Here is a 16608-nt window from a genome sequence, read left to right on the forward strand (position 1 = left end):
TAAAAATCAATTGCTAAAGTAAACTGAGTATGAGTGGACTTGCTAAAATAATTTTTGAACTATACCTCCACATATCAAATAGCAGCAAAAGAACCTTGAACAGAAGCTCATTAGGGAAATAAACAAAAAAAAAAGAGACAAAAAAAACACATCCTTCTGCATTTTTCTGTGCTAGCATCTTATCTAGGACTAATTCTGTGTTGAAGCATCCCAAAACGATTACCTAGAATTGATTTTGGACTGCACTGAGCAGTCTGGACACTGATACAATCAGTCTATGAACCAGTTGTAGCACCTCGGAAGCAGTATCCCTCCTGTCCTTGGTTTGCCAAAACCATCCAGAGTTGTTTGCAGCAATGAAAGCAATGAAAGTAATGGTAAGTGAGAGAACAGTAATACACTAGAAGTTCAAAATATGGGAACAGAAACAGAAATATGTTAATTCCACAATTCAAGTTTGAAAGAAATGAATGTAAATGTACTTGCTGTTTGCTCTGCTATACAACACTCAGTCTCTGGTTTTGGTACTCACCAGTTCATCCAAGAGTGCCTGTTTATTCTTCCTTTTTATAATCTGCTGTAGATGTTCTTCCTTCTGTATGAGCAGTCGCCTTTGTTCATTTTCCTGTCTCTCCACCTCCAAAGCTTCCTCTAGCTCTTCCTGCTCCCGTGTCTAAACAGGAAACATTAGAAATCCATTAGCAACCATTTTCCTCCCTCGGTGGATAAACTTCACACTCACAGCTCTATTGCCTTTCAGAGAACCTAGGACCGACCAAGTAGTGGGAAAGCAAGAAAATTCTACCTTTTAAGGTGTATTTTGGATAAGGACTGATGTTGTTTACCTCCCTTTACTTGCCATTGCAAAATTGTTTTCCCTTGCTGCTCTCTACAGCAGAAAAAGAAATCATCTGAATCTTGGCTCTTTAAAAGCTAGACGATGAGTGTGGCTTTTTCTTATACCTCAGACGTAAAATAATTCTGTTCCCCCATCTAACTCCTCAAGAGATGTAACTGGGTGTCAGAAAATATAGAACCACAATACTGCAGTATTGCTCCTGATACCCTACCACCACCACCAGCTCAACTGCATCTTGGATGTGAAGAATGCTGTGTGCATCCTACTGGTGAGGTGGAAGAAAAATAAGAAATTATGAATCTATGAATGTCAATGGAGAGGTCTGTCACAAGCTAAAATGTAGTTAAGCACGAACTGTAAGAAATGTCACTTTCCCAGAAAATGAGAAATTTTTTCCCACAACTTGGATTGCAGTCATATGTGCCACAAGAGAAAAAGAAATTACTAGGAGGAGACTAGTTTCTTTTCAGGATTTAATTCTGCCCCTTAAGAAGTTTTTTTTGTTGTTGTTGTTGTTTTTTGAATTGTAAACTATTAAGTCAACTGTATTTGAAAATCATTGTAAAAAAAGGAGGGCTCAAAGGCAAGAGAAGCAGAGACAGGGATAAAAATGATTAGAGACTAAAGATAAAAACTTTATATGAAACAGAGAATCGAGCTGGTCACCAACCATTGACTCACTGAAACTTCGATTCCATTTATATTTAATAAAACAAACAAAAAACTCCAAATTGCTAATTGGGTTATTTCTGAGAATTAAGGGATTTAGCTAGTCCAATCAACAGAATTTAAGAGCTCAAAATCTTTACGATCATCCAAGCTGCCTGGAATTTGCACTTAAACAAAAGAAAACTTGCAGGGAAATGCTGAGAGACACAGCCTAGATGATCTCCAGAGATCCCTTCCAACCTCAACCATTCTGCGATCAGCCCAGAACAAATAGTAAGATACGAGTAAATTTATAAACAAACCTAAACCAGATCAGACTACAAGAACACAAGAAGAACTACCACAAGTCAGACTGAATTCCTTGTGAAGGGAAGACCAAACAAAACAAGAGTAAAAAGACAGAATGAGAGAGAGGAAGAGAGAAAGTAGGTCTGCAAGATACTGCAGGTTCTGTTGAGATTTAAGACAACAGAGAGTCCCAAGATTCAAAGTAATAAAAACAATAATGGTGAAACCTGGGACAAAGTTAAAATCAAATGGGAAAGAAGTATATAGAAATAGTGTTTCCCCACATTTAAGGAAGGGAAATCAAGAAGATTTAACACATTCACACCATGGAGTCCAGAAAAAACTATTTCAAAACTGTGAACAAACTAAAACGTGAAATTAGATGTGTAGGAACAAAACAGTAACAAGTTACCTTATGTCTGGAGAAGAATTGTTTTAAAGATATTGTCTCTTTTAATCTATAGCCATGCATTTATTTTTCCCTGCGTGATCCCGTATCAAATCTAGAGAGCTAACAGATGGGTTAGCATAGAAGTAGCAAGGTCATAAAAAAAACCTACTACAAAGATCACAAATATGGCTTGTTTTGAAAGAACAACTAGCAGTTATTCAAGTCCTGAGGCAACTGGTTCAGTAAATCAATATTTTCAGTTGTAACGAAAAACACGCTCATGAGAACAAGAGCAGCAGAAAAGAGTCGAAAAGAAATTGCAAGGTCGTGGACATGGAGACACTGCTAGACTGCACCTTACCAGGGGCGTATGGAGTACTGCTATGCTGCTTGATAAGCTCATACAGCTCGTGCACAGACTGCCTACAAGTCATATACATGAACGCAAGGTGGACTGAAGGCAAAGTCTCTATTCTTACAGTGACTTTAGAGACTGCACCTATATGCTTCAATACATAAGGCACATGGGCAAGGATCTGGAAGGTGTCTTCAAGCTCTATGCTCCTCTGAAGCACAGAATACTGCACAGCATCAGATCCAGGATAGCAGATCAGAAATGGACCCCTACGGAAATTTCCTTGCCTTTAAAAGGAAGAGGTTCAAACAAACATTTTTCAGATTCCAGTCTCCTCCTGTGAAATCCCAGTGCTGAAGAAATCACTGAGAGTTTTGCCATAGACTTCAGGGGAGTAAGGATTTTACCCCTACTGATTTAAAAGCAAGTCCTTAGTACAGCCAGAATACACACACACACACACACACCCCTGTTACATCACTCTCTTGGCAGGCATTTTCCTTCAGGAACTAATAATAACATATATTTTTTAAACTGAAAAATATAGAGCAGATTAAACTTTTATTTAAGAAAGAAATCCACATAAGTTTATTTTTAAAGAACAAAATGATATCTGAGCCATATTTAAATGAACAAACCTTCAAAGAACCATGTGCTTTGCATATGAGCAATGTATACAATACTCCTGCTATTATTATCAGTTTTTAAAAAAAATTTTAAAGTTTTTTTCAACATCTTTCATTTTAAATTTTGCATAAACCAGACCTTTGCTTTCTCTCAGTTTTATAAGTCTCTCTCGGGAGCTTCATAATGTCTGTGTCTGGATTCCCTTTTTTTTTCCTTCAGATGAGAAAGGAATGATTGTCCCGCTATAGGAATGAACTTGGTCTCTCCTGGATATTGTCCAATGACACTGCCAGCAGGCATGCAGTGGTGATGTATTAGATGTAGACTTTTCTGTGTGACCCTCTTTTTAAGCTCTTCCCAAAATAAAGCATAATTTTGTTTCAGCTATCAATTTCATCTCTTTAAGCAGCACTAAGTAACAGTATCACAGAATATTAGTGTATCACACTTTTTTTTAATATAAAGGGAAACCTACGTTGTGGCTTTAGCTTTGATTAATTTCTAAGATGCTATTTTAGAAAGTATTCCACTTTGAAAATCCTTAACTCTTTGACTAATGAATAAAAGTTGTAAGGAGATGAGAAGTTAAACTAACCAGTTTTATCTTATTCTTCTGAATGACTTCTTTGTTATCCTTCTGGTACATCTCCATTTTCCTTTTGGTGTTCTCCAAATCCACATTGTTGGTCAAGTTAAATACTGCATAAATATTAGAGACATGAAGTAAAAGTATTAGGTTGGCATGCACAACTACAACAAAAAAACACTATGTTCTCTGTCTCTTCTAGCATCAGACAAGCATAGCAGTAACATTTATTTAAATGTGCCTTATGAAGCAAGATGTGATCTGCTAAATCACTGCAAAAATCAAAAGAAGCCAGTAGAGTTCTTTTAGGTTTATATATCTGTAGCAGATGAAAAATTTGTTTTTTCCATCTTACTTTGTAATATTGATAATGAATAATCATAACATTGTCAGCAAAATACTGACCTTTAAGTAGCAGCTACAGCTAAGAACACACAGATTACTGTAAAATGAAATCAGACTAAGGACACACATGTTAACACAAGGTTAGAAATTAAGTTCTTCCATTTTATAAGGCCATCTAATGCACAAAGACTATAGAAAATGTATTTTCAGGTAAACATGAAAACATTCACATTCTTTGGTAACTTAAAGGCACCAATGTACAATTACATTTATTATGTGGAATGTGCAGATGTATTCAGATGAATAGGTTCAATGAGATTGCTTTGATCTCTTTCTCTTGTGTTACACACAAATGCAAAGAGGACATATCCATGCAAGTGTGAGCAAGCTATAGCCAGCAAGCTCCATTGTGTAGCTGAATATTCCCAATTATCTACATATGGCACAGAAGATACTTCAAGAAATTCAATGGCTGCTATAATCAAGAGCTTGGAAGATGTATATGGTTTGGATGATTAGTAATTCGATACAGAGCTTGGGCCTTTCACCTCCAGGTCACTGGTTCAACTGTGGGTCAAGTGAATTCCAACTGAAAGCCATTATCACCAGCAAGTCACTTGATGACCACCACTCAGAGTGGATGCTGGGCTGATGCCTACCTCCTAAAGCTACAGGCATACAGCAGTCTCCACCAAAACCTTTAAGAGGTTTGCCACATGGCCGAAGTGCATTTATACAAGAATCAAAGAGATGTGTGTTGTTACTGATAAGCCATTTGCAAGAAGGGAATGACATAGCCATTGCCCTGAGCCAACTCCTAAAGAATGGAAGGAGGTGAAGATGCCAACACAGGACTTAGAAGATTTCAGTTCAGTCCTTATTCCTAGGCGCTCAAGTGACTGCGGCCAAATTAACCTTGAATGCATGCACCAGTGTCAGGTGAGGCTGCTAGATAGAAACCAAAGGAAGAACACTCTATGCTGTTACCCAGCAAAATAGCACACAGGTCAGTTTGATAAAGGTTGACATCCTTCTTCTGTCATTCTCTGCTCAAGTAACATGGCAGAAACAAACTTTCAGGAGGATTCTGGATAAGCCAAACAAAATCAGTGAGGATCTTCCACAAACTATGAATAGCCTAGACTGACAGAGCAGCAAGAGCAGCAAAAGAAACAAGAGGTTTCAAAGTAGGCATCACTAACGAAACAAAACAGGAGGTGGGCAGGAAGTGGGGAGAGGACTAAAACTCCAGAGCTGCGGGATACAATTCAATTAGACTAACCCAGAGGTATACCAGCTCACTATTGCCAAAACGGGTGGTCCTGCCCTCTCACTTCTACTCCCGGCCATAAGCCCGGCCCTCTCCCCTGCTCCAGCTCTGGGATTCTCTGGACCCTTTGCAGAGTGAACAGAAACCTTTCAGCAACCTGACCTGGCTCAGCAAAGGGGTCGGACAATTGCCAGAGTTGGTACAAGGGTAACAGAAATATACAGATGGGAGTAGGAAGAATACTCTTTCTAGGAGTACTGAACCAATATATCCTCTTAGTTCTACCAGAAGTATCCAGTTCTTCCTTAAACTTCAAGGAAAAGGGCTGGGTAGAATATAGTTGAAGAAATTCCTAACCTTAAGCAAACAAACAAAAAAGACTGTGTATTTTTTCCTCTTTTCTAAATAATATCAAAGGATTGACATTTTAATTCAGCCCGATTCCTAAAACAGCTGAACTCTATCCCCCACCCTCCCGACTTCCAAACTGATCTGGGATGCAGGCTGGTTTTATGGTTTAAGCATTTGACAGAGAATCAAAACCTGGGTTCAATTTCTAACTTTGCTACTGATCCCAGGCAAATCACTTGACCTCTATACTGGAGGTCTTCCATCTGCAAAAACTAGGGGCAAGGGAATAATGCTTCCTTTCTCCTACATTTTGTCAGCTGAGTCTACTTACTGTAGCTATGTGCAGTGTCTAGTTCAGTAGTCTTGAACTCATCTCAGGTGGTGCCTCTGGTATAACCCAAGTAAGCCACACAGTACTCTGACTTTCAAAATTCAGCTCTTTGGTTTTGGGGAGAAGTTAGTCATCTCAACTACATTTTATTTTTTTTCCTCTCCAAAAGGCATAACAACATTGCTCAATTTCATATCGCAATAAATATACAGTTTTCAGTTGTAGCAGCATTTCCTTAAGAAAATATGTTATTTTAGTCTTGGTTTGACCTCCAATTTTCAAGCCTACAGTTTCCAGCTGACAAGCAGTTTAATATTTGAGTATTATGGCAGAGAAGAATTGTCATGTGAAAATGCTGGCATGCAATCAAGATCAGGGCTCTGCAGTGACAGCAGCTGCATGGGAATGTCAGCACTTCCTACAACTTAAATCCACACACTAGCTCTCTAAACTCTTCAATGACGACACGAGAAAGAAATAGCATATGAGACATGCTGTGCTAGCAGGATGCCCAGATGCCACCTTCAGGTGCAAGAGCAGGAACAAGATGAGAAGCCAAATGCTTTTGGGCTCCAGCACATCTTGGATATTCCTCTAAAAATAATCCAGTATTAAGCTGATGACCTAGGTTCTATAACTATTTCTGGCTGACTTTTTTTTTTTCTTTCTTTCTTTCTTAGTTGTCATTAATAGCTTCACCAAGTTAGGTCGATATGCAAACCACAAAGTTGTAAAATTTTAAAATTACATTGGGTAAAGTGAGGCAAGTTTTAAACATATGCAGATGCCCACCTTTATTCAGGACTACTTCCAAAAGCTAGTTTATCTTGCAACCTGGTGTGAAGTAACATTTCCACATAAGAGATCTGTTTCTGCATCAGTGTTAAAGGACTTTCCAATACCTACCTGTGTAGCTAGTCCTTAAATGTTTGCAGTTGTGCTGGGAGTAAGGTTAAAGGTTTATTCCTCCTTCTGTTTCCCTGCTATGGTCAGAAATAAATGCTTCAGTGGATGCTCACCACAAAATCTTCTCAACCATCATGTTTCCTTGCACCATGCTGATTTTGCTCTGCCATATTTATTGTACTTCCTCACTGAAGGATGCAGTGGAACATAAGCAATTAGAAAGATTCATATTTCCTTTATTCTCAAAGACCAGAATGGATTTCTCCCACTGGGTAACAACTCATAGGCTGTAAAGAGGAACACTTTGTCCTATATTTGCACCCTTAGCTGTTGGCTCCTCAACACTGAGTGATCCAGATTAAGACTTAAAATACTGAGGAGGTATATTTTGCTGCAACAGTGTTAAGACCTGGATGTCACTCGACCAAGAGCAGCATCAACAGCTGCCCTTGAATAAATGAAAAGAAAAATATATCCTCCTTCCTCCAAAAACTTCCTAGCAGCAAAACAAACTATGCTCTTGGACACTGCATAGCTGCTATCAGTGGCCAGCTAGCCAGCTTAAGTATCTTTCAGCACATTTGCTAATATATTTTTCATGAGCTTCAAATGTTTTTTCATTAATATTTAGAGAATATAGATTCTTCTTCAGCTCCCAGTTACAACTGGCAAGCCCATTTGGTAAGAGATTAGGCCATGAAGGATAACTAAGAGACTCTCCCCATGTCCCCTCCACAAGTTACCTGGCATTTTAAAACTGAAAGCATCAAACTAAAGAACAGAGTCACTATGAACATGTCACACACAGCGTCGTACCTTTCATATAGAGAGAGATTTGCAGTATCGTTTGATTTGGACTGCTCTGTGTTTGCCTCAATTTTATTTTTAATATCATTCTTCCTGGTATTGCAATTTAAAAAACAACAAAATAGGTTATAAAACTAGGAGGAGCAGAAAGAGTTAAAAGCCTAACTCTCATGCTATACCTACCCTGAAAAAATATTGGTATAGATCTGACTATGACTGGCAAAGCAGATGGCTAGTTTGAAAAAGTTTCAAAGAGAAGCGAGACTTATTTTTGTCCATGTTGAAATATAGCATAAGCCGATATAAGAGGCCTGAAACCCTTCAGGGAAAAGAAACAGAAGCTGTTTTGTATGCAACAATTATTTATCTACTTATCCATCTCACATTGGTTGGTTTATAAATTGACTTGCCTTGAGACATCTGTTGAAGTATAACAGGAAGACTATTGTGTTTTTCTGAAACATTTCATTCTATTTAGGTAAAACTCTGTACTTCTCAAATTCAGTCTTTACAGGGAGACTTAATTTTTTTACTTTTTAAAAACAACATTCACTATGCAATTCTACAAAAAAAATGGGGAAAAAAGATCTAGTTGTTATAAAAGAAAGCAGAAAATTTGAGACAAAATTTTAGATTACATGGTGCAATAATTTATCTAGAGATGCAGGAATGTAAGTGAATATCAGTCCATTGTAAAACTTTAAATCAGTTAAACTGATTATTGGTTCTTCCAAAGTTTAACATTTTTCTAACCTCCTTCCCAGTCTACTGAATACCTAAGAGATGTTAAGAATGAACAAGATTGCATGCGGTTATCTTGCAAAACATTCAGTTCCCATTACAATAGCAAAAGCATGGTGAAAATTAAAAATTATTAATTAATATTAGTTCGTCATAAACAATATTCTTCCCACCCTACCACAAACAGTTTCAATTATTATCTTAAGTGCCAGTTAGAGACTGGGAATGGTAGAAAAGCAATTGCTTTGGGCAGATCCAACGTTGCTGCAGCATCTCCCACCTCTGTCTCCTTAATTTCGTTGGTGAAGAGGGGCAGGGGGGAAGGAGAGGAAGAGAAATGGGCTAGATAACCTTGAGAGGTCCCTTCCAGCCAACATTTCTGTTTTTACTATGAAATGGTTATCAGAAATGAAAGAAAACTTAGGGCTAAGCTGAAAAAAAATAGTTAGATGCTAATAATTCTTTCAGTTTATCCTCAGTTGTCTTTCCTCATGACAACAATTTTCCAGAAAAATACCTTGGCACCTTGGCACAGTGCTGAATGATTTTCAGATCACTCATCCTGATCAAGTCTAAGATCACTTGGGCTGGAACAGGTTCAGTATTGAAATCTTTGTTTGGAGAAGACAATCAGCAAGGACCTTTGATAAAGCTGAATGATTTCCAGTTGGATTATTCCCATTGTTAGCAACAGCAAAACTATCCTTATGGGCACACAGAGAGGAAAAAAATGCAAACAATACACAATATAACCCACAGGTGATCACAGATACTAAAATCCTTTCTATTCAAGGATCGCTGGTTAGATAAGTATGCTGAGCAAGAACGCAAGTCACCAGGGGGCTGGTACTGCACAGAATCCTAGAGAAGTAAGCAGACAGGCGAATCTGAAAGGCACATATCTGGTAACCTCTTTCCAAGCTGAACGTACGGAAAGTTTTAAAAAGCAATAATTACTTTCAACAATTGTGTTGTGGTCATGCCTGGAGGCCTCATTCAGGTGTCAGGGGAACTGTGTGCCAGGCAGTGTGTACACACATGCTGAGAGGCAGGCCCACTTCTGGAGAGTTTTCACAGGAGGTTTCAAAAACCAGCTAAGGAGACACTCTGGGGAAGAAGAAAACCTTGCAGGAAGAACAAGCAAAGCTTGCATGATGTCTGGAGACTGTGACTTGCAGCAAAACTCCTCATCACAAGGGCACAGCTACCTGACTCATTTCAATATATGTTTGTACACACCTTTCCCAAAGACAGAATTTAACCCTTTCACTTACTATTTTTCTTTTTAGTGTTAATGACAATGAACTGTTCGCAATGTACTCAGGTTGTCCAACTGATTTTTATTCTGGGGAAAACTTGCTTTAAAATGTGGTTTCTGTTTAAAGCCTTGTATAACACATTTTAACCCAAAGCATTATTTAGTGGCTACATTCTAAACCACTTCAAAAATGTGGGTTTCTCTCTCTCTTTCCTTTTTTTTTTTTTTTTTTTTTTAATAATGCAGGTCTTAAGAGGTGACTACCACAATGTTTGACTTCCCCCCCCCACTCTTTTGCTGTACCACCCAACACTTCTTTAAACAGAAAATGTCTGTAGGTATAATACACCTGATATGAAGGAGAAATATATATTTCAGGTGAGACTATGCATCATATCAACGGGCTAAGGCAGGCCAGCTACCACTAACTTTGGAGCTGATCTACCTGACACAGTAAGAATTGCGTCAGTCACATGAAACAGGACTTTCATATTTTGTCTTTACCAAGCAATTATTTTGGTTGAACATACCCTTCCTACTCCTACTCCCCTCCTCCCCCCAATACACACACATACACACACAAAACCCGAAGAAATAGAACTTACCAGGAAGGAAGAAACAAGGTAAAGCTCAACTTTGTTCCTGTGACCCTCCCACATAAAAAATGAGAATTTGGAGGAGGAAATGAAGGGGAAAATGGTTCTCTGTCCCCTGGCTTTCTAACCTGCCAGTTTTAACAACCACCAACAGCTTTTGCCAAGTGTTATACATTGTCCCTACAAAGGCAAAGCTTTGCTCTGCATGGCTACACTCTTTCCTTCCCTCCCTGCAGCCCACTTCTTCACTTGCACAAAGGAGCAGGGAAAAATTACACGTACAAAAGTGTGAAATAACAACTACTTCTAACAGTAAAACGTTAAGCAACTATACAGACTTTAGGCCTCCTCTAATGCATTGTTCAGCCATGCTATATCCAACAAGAACAGCAAGAGCAATGGAGAAGTCATACTGCTTCCGCTACATGCTGGACAACCGTCAGCTGGAGAATCTGACTCAGCAGCACAAGCAGGGATGAGTTTGGGGAGGCAGGAACAATCAACCAAGTTGGAAAGCAAGATGTACAGAAGAAGCTTTGTCTCCAGGGAAAGGGGAATGCTTACCACAAGGTGCTGTTCTTGAACCTAACCAGCCCTCTGTCTTCTGGATCTGCTTAAAGTCAGTAGATTATAAAACACTCTCACAGGCAGTGAAAATGAAGAGCTGTCTTAACTGCAGCCCTACTTCTCTGATCACCCTGACTGCTACACAAGAAAACTAGGAAATACTCAGCCTTTCTATTTCTTTTGGTATAATAGGTGACCCCTTCCAGCAGCTAACTTCAAATGCTGAAAACTCCTTTCCTTGAGCTTCTGTTATGCATTTGCAGGATCAACACAATTGCAGACAGATTCACTTTTGCTCATAAAGGTTAAGATGACCCAAGGCAAGTTCTACCACTTCTAAACCAAGTTACTAGCACAGACTCAGGATCCACATGAAATTTAAAAACCTAATCCCATGAGCTGCAAAATCATAGCACTCTGCACAAATTAATGAGGTTCAAGCAAATTCAGGCAGCACTTTCAGTGCTGTAGACACTGAAAACCTATGTAATAGCAGTAAGTGGAAAACCTTTATTAAATGTAAAATTAAAAATTAAAAAGTAATTTTCCTTCCCATGAGCACACAGATTCTTCCAGCATCCTCCAGCTAGGTTGCAATCCTTCTTTCTACTCACTCTCTCCTTTCCCCAAATGATCCAAAAAATATGCTAACAGAACTACATCCATATAGCCTCCTCCAGATATTTGGACCCATATAAGTGTGCCTGGTGTTTCCCAGCCACACAATTTAGTTCTCCAGCCTGAGCCTTCTGATGCCAATAACAACACAACACATTACTCACAGCAGCAAATATACTGGATACATTTCTACAGAATGCCACTGTTCAAAGGAGCAAGGGTTCCTCTGCGAAACTGAAAGGGAGTGGCATCCCTATGTTTTCCTTCAAATTGCCACCTCTTCTTCCTTCAGCACAAAAGGAAAAGAGGAAAAAAAAAGCCTCAGAAGCTCATAAAACCAAGAAACAAATCATTTAGGAGTGACTCCTTTGAACACATCCATGTTTTTCTAGGCAAACTCCATCACTCTGCCATAAATCACAAGTCACCCTAAGAAAGAAAAAACTCTGTTGATAACATAGTCCCTTCCCAAAGGCACAGCTCTGTTTCAGCTAACGCAAAGAGAAAGAAATCAGTGTCTGTTCCAAACCACCTTCTCCTGAACAGCAACATAAAATGCTACCACAATGGTATGTAAGGTCATCAGCTTCAAAGTAGCTTCGAGTACTCTACTTGCAGAAGCAAAAATGATGAAAGACACCATATGGCTTCTGTCATGGTAGATAAAGCTAATGGATATGACGAAAATTTGAATTTCTCCTCTCTAATTTTTCCTCAGCATAGCACCAACAACCCCTGCAAGCCTTTCTTTTCCAGCTATAATGCACTGCGCCCTCTTTGTATCATGATTTTTCTCTGGCAGAAAAAATGTTTTACTGACTGATGTCCCACAGTTCAGCAAATATGATTAAAAATGTACAGCGAAAGTAATAAGATAAACATCAGATACTACGATAAATCCTATTAAAGAAACTCAACTCAGACATTCTCACAGGCAGCTGAGTGAGAAGATAAAAGCCTATGGTCTCATGAGTACAGCACATCAAAAATGCAAGCATTAAGACTTACCAATTTCTTCTATTTCTTCCAGGAAATCATTATATTCACTCAGACTGGGAAAGTCATCCTCTCTTTTATTGTATCTTTGAGAGAAGAGAAACAATCGTTTATATAACACAAAGATGAATTTTCATTTCAACAAGGCTCTTGCTGCAAGCATATTAAGTACGACCTAGTTTAATCATCAGTGCGCTTTGTGGCTCCCACCGTTGACTAACATACAGAATCTTTTAAAAGGAGACAGAAGCGCTTGTTTCAAAGGAAAGGAGCCAGTATGGTGTAAGTGCTGTTATTGCCTACGGTTTGCCAGGGTTACAGGTAAAGGGGAGCACAGAGGCTAGCAGAGAGTAATCACAAGCCATCTCTTGGTCACAGAAAGGCTGTTAACAAAGGCAGAGACAACAGTAACACCCACAAGAAAAGCTTTCTAGAAATACCAAAGAAGGGGGTTTGGCTCTGTGCCAACAACAGAAAGCATATGTTAGCAGCAAACTTAAAATGCTACAAAATAAATTTATTTCTTATCAGTAATTCATTCCAAAACTCTTTTATAGAACTCCTATTATTTGGACAGAGTGAAAAGGTGAAGGGACAACAAATCTAGACAGAACATGGACAGGCTCTAGGAGTCAAGACACGCAACTTTCTTCCCAAAAAGATACAGTTAACATTCTGCTTGCTCTGCAGACAAAGATACATGACATCTGTGAATATAAAAAAAGAAAAATCTAATCCCCAGAACTGAGGCCAAATTCCAATTTGGGGGATTTTTTTCTGCCTACTAGAAACTAATCTGTCAAATCCTAGCAGACCCAGTATTCTACAATATTTTCTTTTCTAACAGTGCTTCATGTCATGTTTAGGTTCTGAGACTAGGCTGACTTCATTCAGTTTGACTTTTGTTAGCTTCAGCAGACATTATAACCAAGCCTCAAAATGATACTGCTTTCCACATCAGACACAGATGCATCGTGGCATTCAATAAGGCAATTTCCCTACATCTCAGCAACATCATACGGCTCATTTAATATTGTACCAAGTCTTAGATAAAGGCTCTCAAGCTCACAGTTTACCTGTGTATTTGTTTTCACACATACAACTCCCCTGGATTGCTACATTCCACTAGGCCCTCTTCTACCACTACATCAACTGACCCTCTTGTTTTCCTCCCATAAAACGTTGTTTCTTGCCCACAAAAAGTCAGATGTAATTTTAGAGGCAATTTATCTCGGTTCCAAGAGTTCTCAAATCTGCATGGCAGACTAGTAATATAGGCATTTTTTAAGGAAGCTTTTTTACTAATACTTGTTACACATCATAGAAAACAATGTGAACATAGCTTCTCTTGTGCTCATCCTCATCCTTTTAAAGGGGAACTAGACCTCAGTTCTCAGAACAGGTCCCCAGGCAACCAATCAAGGTCCTGATTCTTGCCCCACTCCACTTTCACCCATTCAAAGGGAAAGCAGTTGTAATCCTCAGAATCTAACTGTACATTTAGGAGGCAAATCTTTGCCAAACAAAGCTACATAGGAAACACTATTAAAAAAAAAAAAAAAGAAAAGAAAAAAAAGAAAGAAAGAAAGAAAAAAAACATTAAGCAGGAATCCCTCCAGGCTAACTTGAGGCTTCATTCCTCGGTCATTGCATAAAGTCAGATTCTCTGAAATCATTCAGTGTTAGGCTGAACCAAGTTATCTGTTTTAATATCCCTCTACACTAATGGGGGGGGGGATCAATTAGTGAGTATGGTGATCCATGAAATCATCCAGGTTCTGTTCTTTAAACTGATGACACTCACATTTTCAGCACCTTCTTCCGAATTTCCACCTCCTTGTCAACTGCAGGATCCTCAAAGAGCTGTACCCTGAAGTTACTCTTCCGCAAGGGGGTATCGCACTCCTGGCAATTGCCGGCCCCTCTTACAAACAGCAGCTCCACACAGCTCTCGCATCTAGGGGAGAAAGGAAGAAGTGTAAAGACATCTAGACGTTAGCTAGATGTTAAACAGCAACTGCAACACAGGCCTGTCCTTGCTTTTCGTTCTTCTTCGTGGAATAAGACTGAAGACTGCAGTTCTCCCCTCCAAGCACCCCGACAACGGCAAAGCAAGCGAGGGCTCTCCACCACGGCCGGAGGGAAACGATCTCAGCAGCACAAATGCGTTTATTCTCCCTGCCCAAACCGCTTTGCCGAGACTGAAAGCTAATCCAAACACAACGATGCTTTTTGTGTCAAGGGGAAGCTTGTTTACTGACACCATCAAACTCATTTTGCACGGACCAGACTGCAATATGCTTATTTACTCTGAGCACCACCTTCCTGCACAAAAAGCCCCATTTATTTGCCCAGGGCTGTTCACAGCGCCAGGTACTATTCCGCGCGAGCAGGGACACCGAGAACGTCCCACCACCGCCGTGCAAGAGCCACCGCCGCCACCGTCCTGAGCCGGGCTCCAGCCCACCACTGCTGCAGCCAGAGGAGTCTCTGCGGCGCTTCCAGCGATGCCCAGCATCGCACAGCTCTCGGGTACCTTCCATGAGGTGGATTCACCTGCTGGGAATAATCTCAAAATTGCATGCAAAACACACCTCCTGTGCAAAAATAAAGCAAAAATACCTTTCTGCTCCTATTCCTTCTGCCTTAAAGAAAATTTCAGGGAGGAAAAAGGCTCTCCCCCGCCCCAGCCAGGCCGGGCACACAAGCGACCCGTAAGCCAGGACGGCCTTGTGGTCTCCTTAGTTTCAGCAGCTATCGCTGTTTGTACGTCACCCTCAACACAGCAAGCAAAGGCCAGCAGAAAATCTCCATCTCCTTTTTCTTATTAAGCTCTAGAAAAGGGAGCATAAAGCAACCAAACTTGGCAGGTGGATCCAAGCGCAGGTGTCTGCAATATTTTTAATCACTGCATTGCCTAAGGACCAAGAGAACAGGGTCTCCCTGGGCTAGAGTATGCACAGAGAGCAGCACCTGAAACTGCTCCGCTTTATTCCCTCCTCTTCCCTAAATCAAAGTCATTTCAAGTTTACACAAGACTTGACTATGGAAAATACCACCCCTCGGAGAAGCACTCCACACCAGTGCTTCAGTGCCTTCCCAAACCGGCACCGGTGTTTCTAAGGCTAGAAAAGAGCTTTCCGTACTAAAAAAACAGATGAGTCAACACCTCGCTACGGGAATTCCACATCAGGCAATCGAGTCCCTTCGCACTCGCTCATGCACTTCCACCCTCAGTTATTTATACATAATGCCTTTTGATTTCAAAATAGCTTACACGGGACAAGGCAAGGGCAGAACGGGCTTCAGTCCAAATCCTGCCTTCCCTCCCACTCCCGGATTTAATATATACAATTAGATACCAGGCTTATTTCCTAGGAGAGCTGTCATTTTTGCCCCCACAAACTGCAGCCGGTTTCCCAGCGAAGACGAGCATACTTGGTTACACATTTCAATCTTGTTCTTAAAGGAGGGGGGAAAAAAAAGCCATCTCCTGAATTCCCGTCCAACTAGTTCCCTTTGGTTTCGCTGCCCAACGCTAAACTCAAACTGCGTGCACACGGCACGCAGGCGGATTCCAATAAAGGTGGTATTTACTTTGTAAAATCTCCCCAAAGCCTCTGTTCCTACACTAGGCTCAGTGCAAACAGGAGGGCAAGACACGGCTTGAAAGAATTCATCCTAGACCGACCACAAAAAACACAGCGTAACTCCTTAGAGATGCAGCAGCTTACGTGACCTCACCGACGGTACCCGAATCACTGCAACAGCCGGACGTCGCAGGCAGCCCGTGGGGACAGCCAGCGCCAGGGCTGGCGTTACAGAGCTCTCCCACCCTCAGACCGCAGCAACTCAGCTGGCATTTCCACTTCTGTGCAAGTCCAACTCTTCTCTGTTTGTGTGCACGGCCAAGACAGACAACCAAGGGAGCAGGACATCCTTCAGGCCTTCCTTTGCTGCCCAACACAGCATAGCTAGCTTTCCCCAAGCAAGCAAAGCACCGAAGTATCTGCTTGACGCCTCTACAAATCGTGGCCAAAACGTGTG

General features: G+C 40.4%; 1 protein-coding gene across 2 annotated transcripts in view; it reads right to left on the reverse strand.

Annotated features, from left to right (window-relative positions):
• MNAT1 (MNAT1 component of CDK activating kinase) overlaps nt 1–16608 on the reverse strand; it is a 122564-nt gene that overhangs the window by 71851 nt on the left and 34105 nt on the right. For both annotated transcript variants that reach the window (XM_062577342.1, XM_062577343.1), the window contains exons 2-5: nt 14366–14518; nt 12574–12647; nt 3785–3888; nt 533–673 (exon numbers count right to left, since the gene is read on the reverse strand). In XM_062577342.1, the coding sequence (XP_062433326.1) occupies nt 533–673; nt 3785–3888; nt 12574–12647; nt 14366–14518 (472 nt within the window). The remainder of the gene's footprint in view (nt 1–532; nt 674–3784; nt 3889–12573; nt 12648–14365; nt 14519–16608) is intronic.

This window comes from Rhea pennata, chromosome 5, assembly GCF_028389875.1.
Source record: "Rhea pennata isolate bPtePen1 chromosome 5, bPtePen1.pri, whole genome shotgun sequence".
NCBI classification, from domain to species: Eukaryota; Metazoa; Chordata; class Aves; order Rheiformes; family Rheidae; genus Rhea; species Rhea pennata.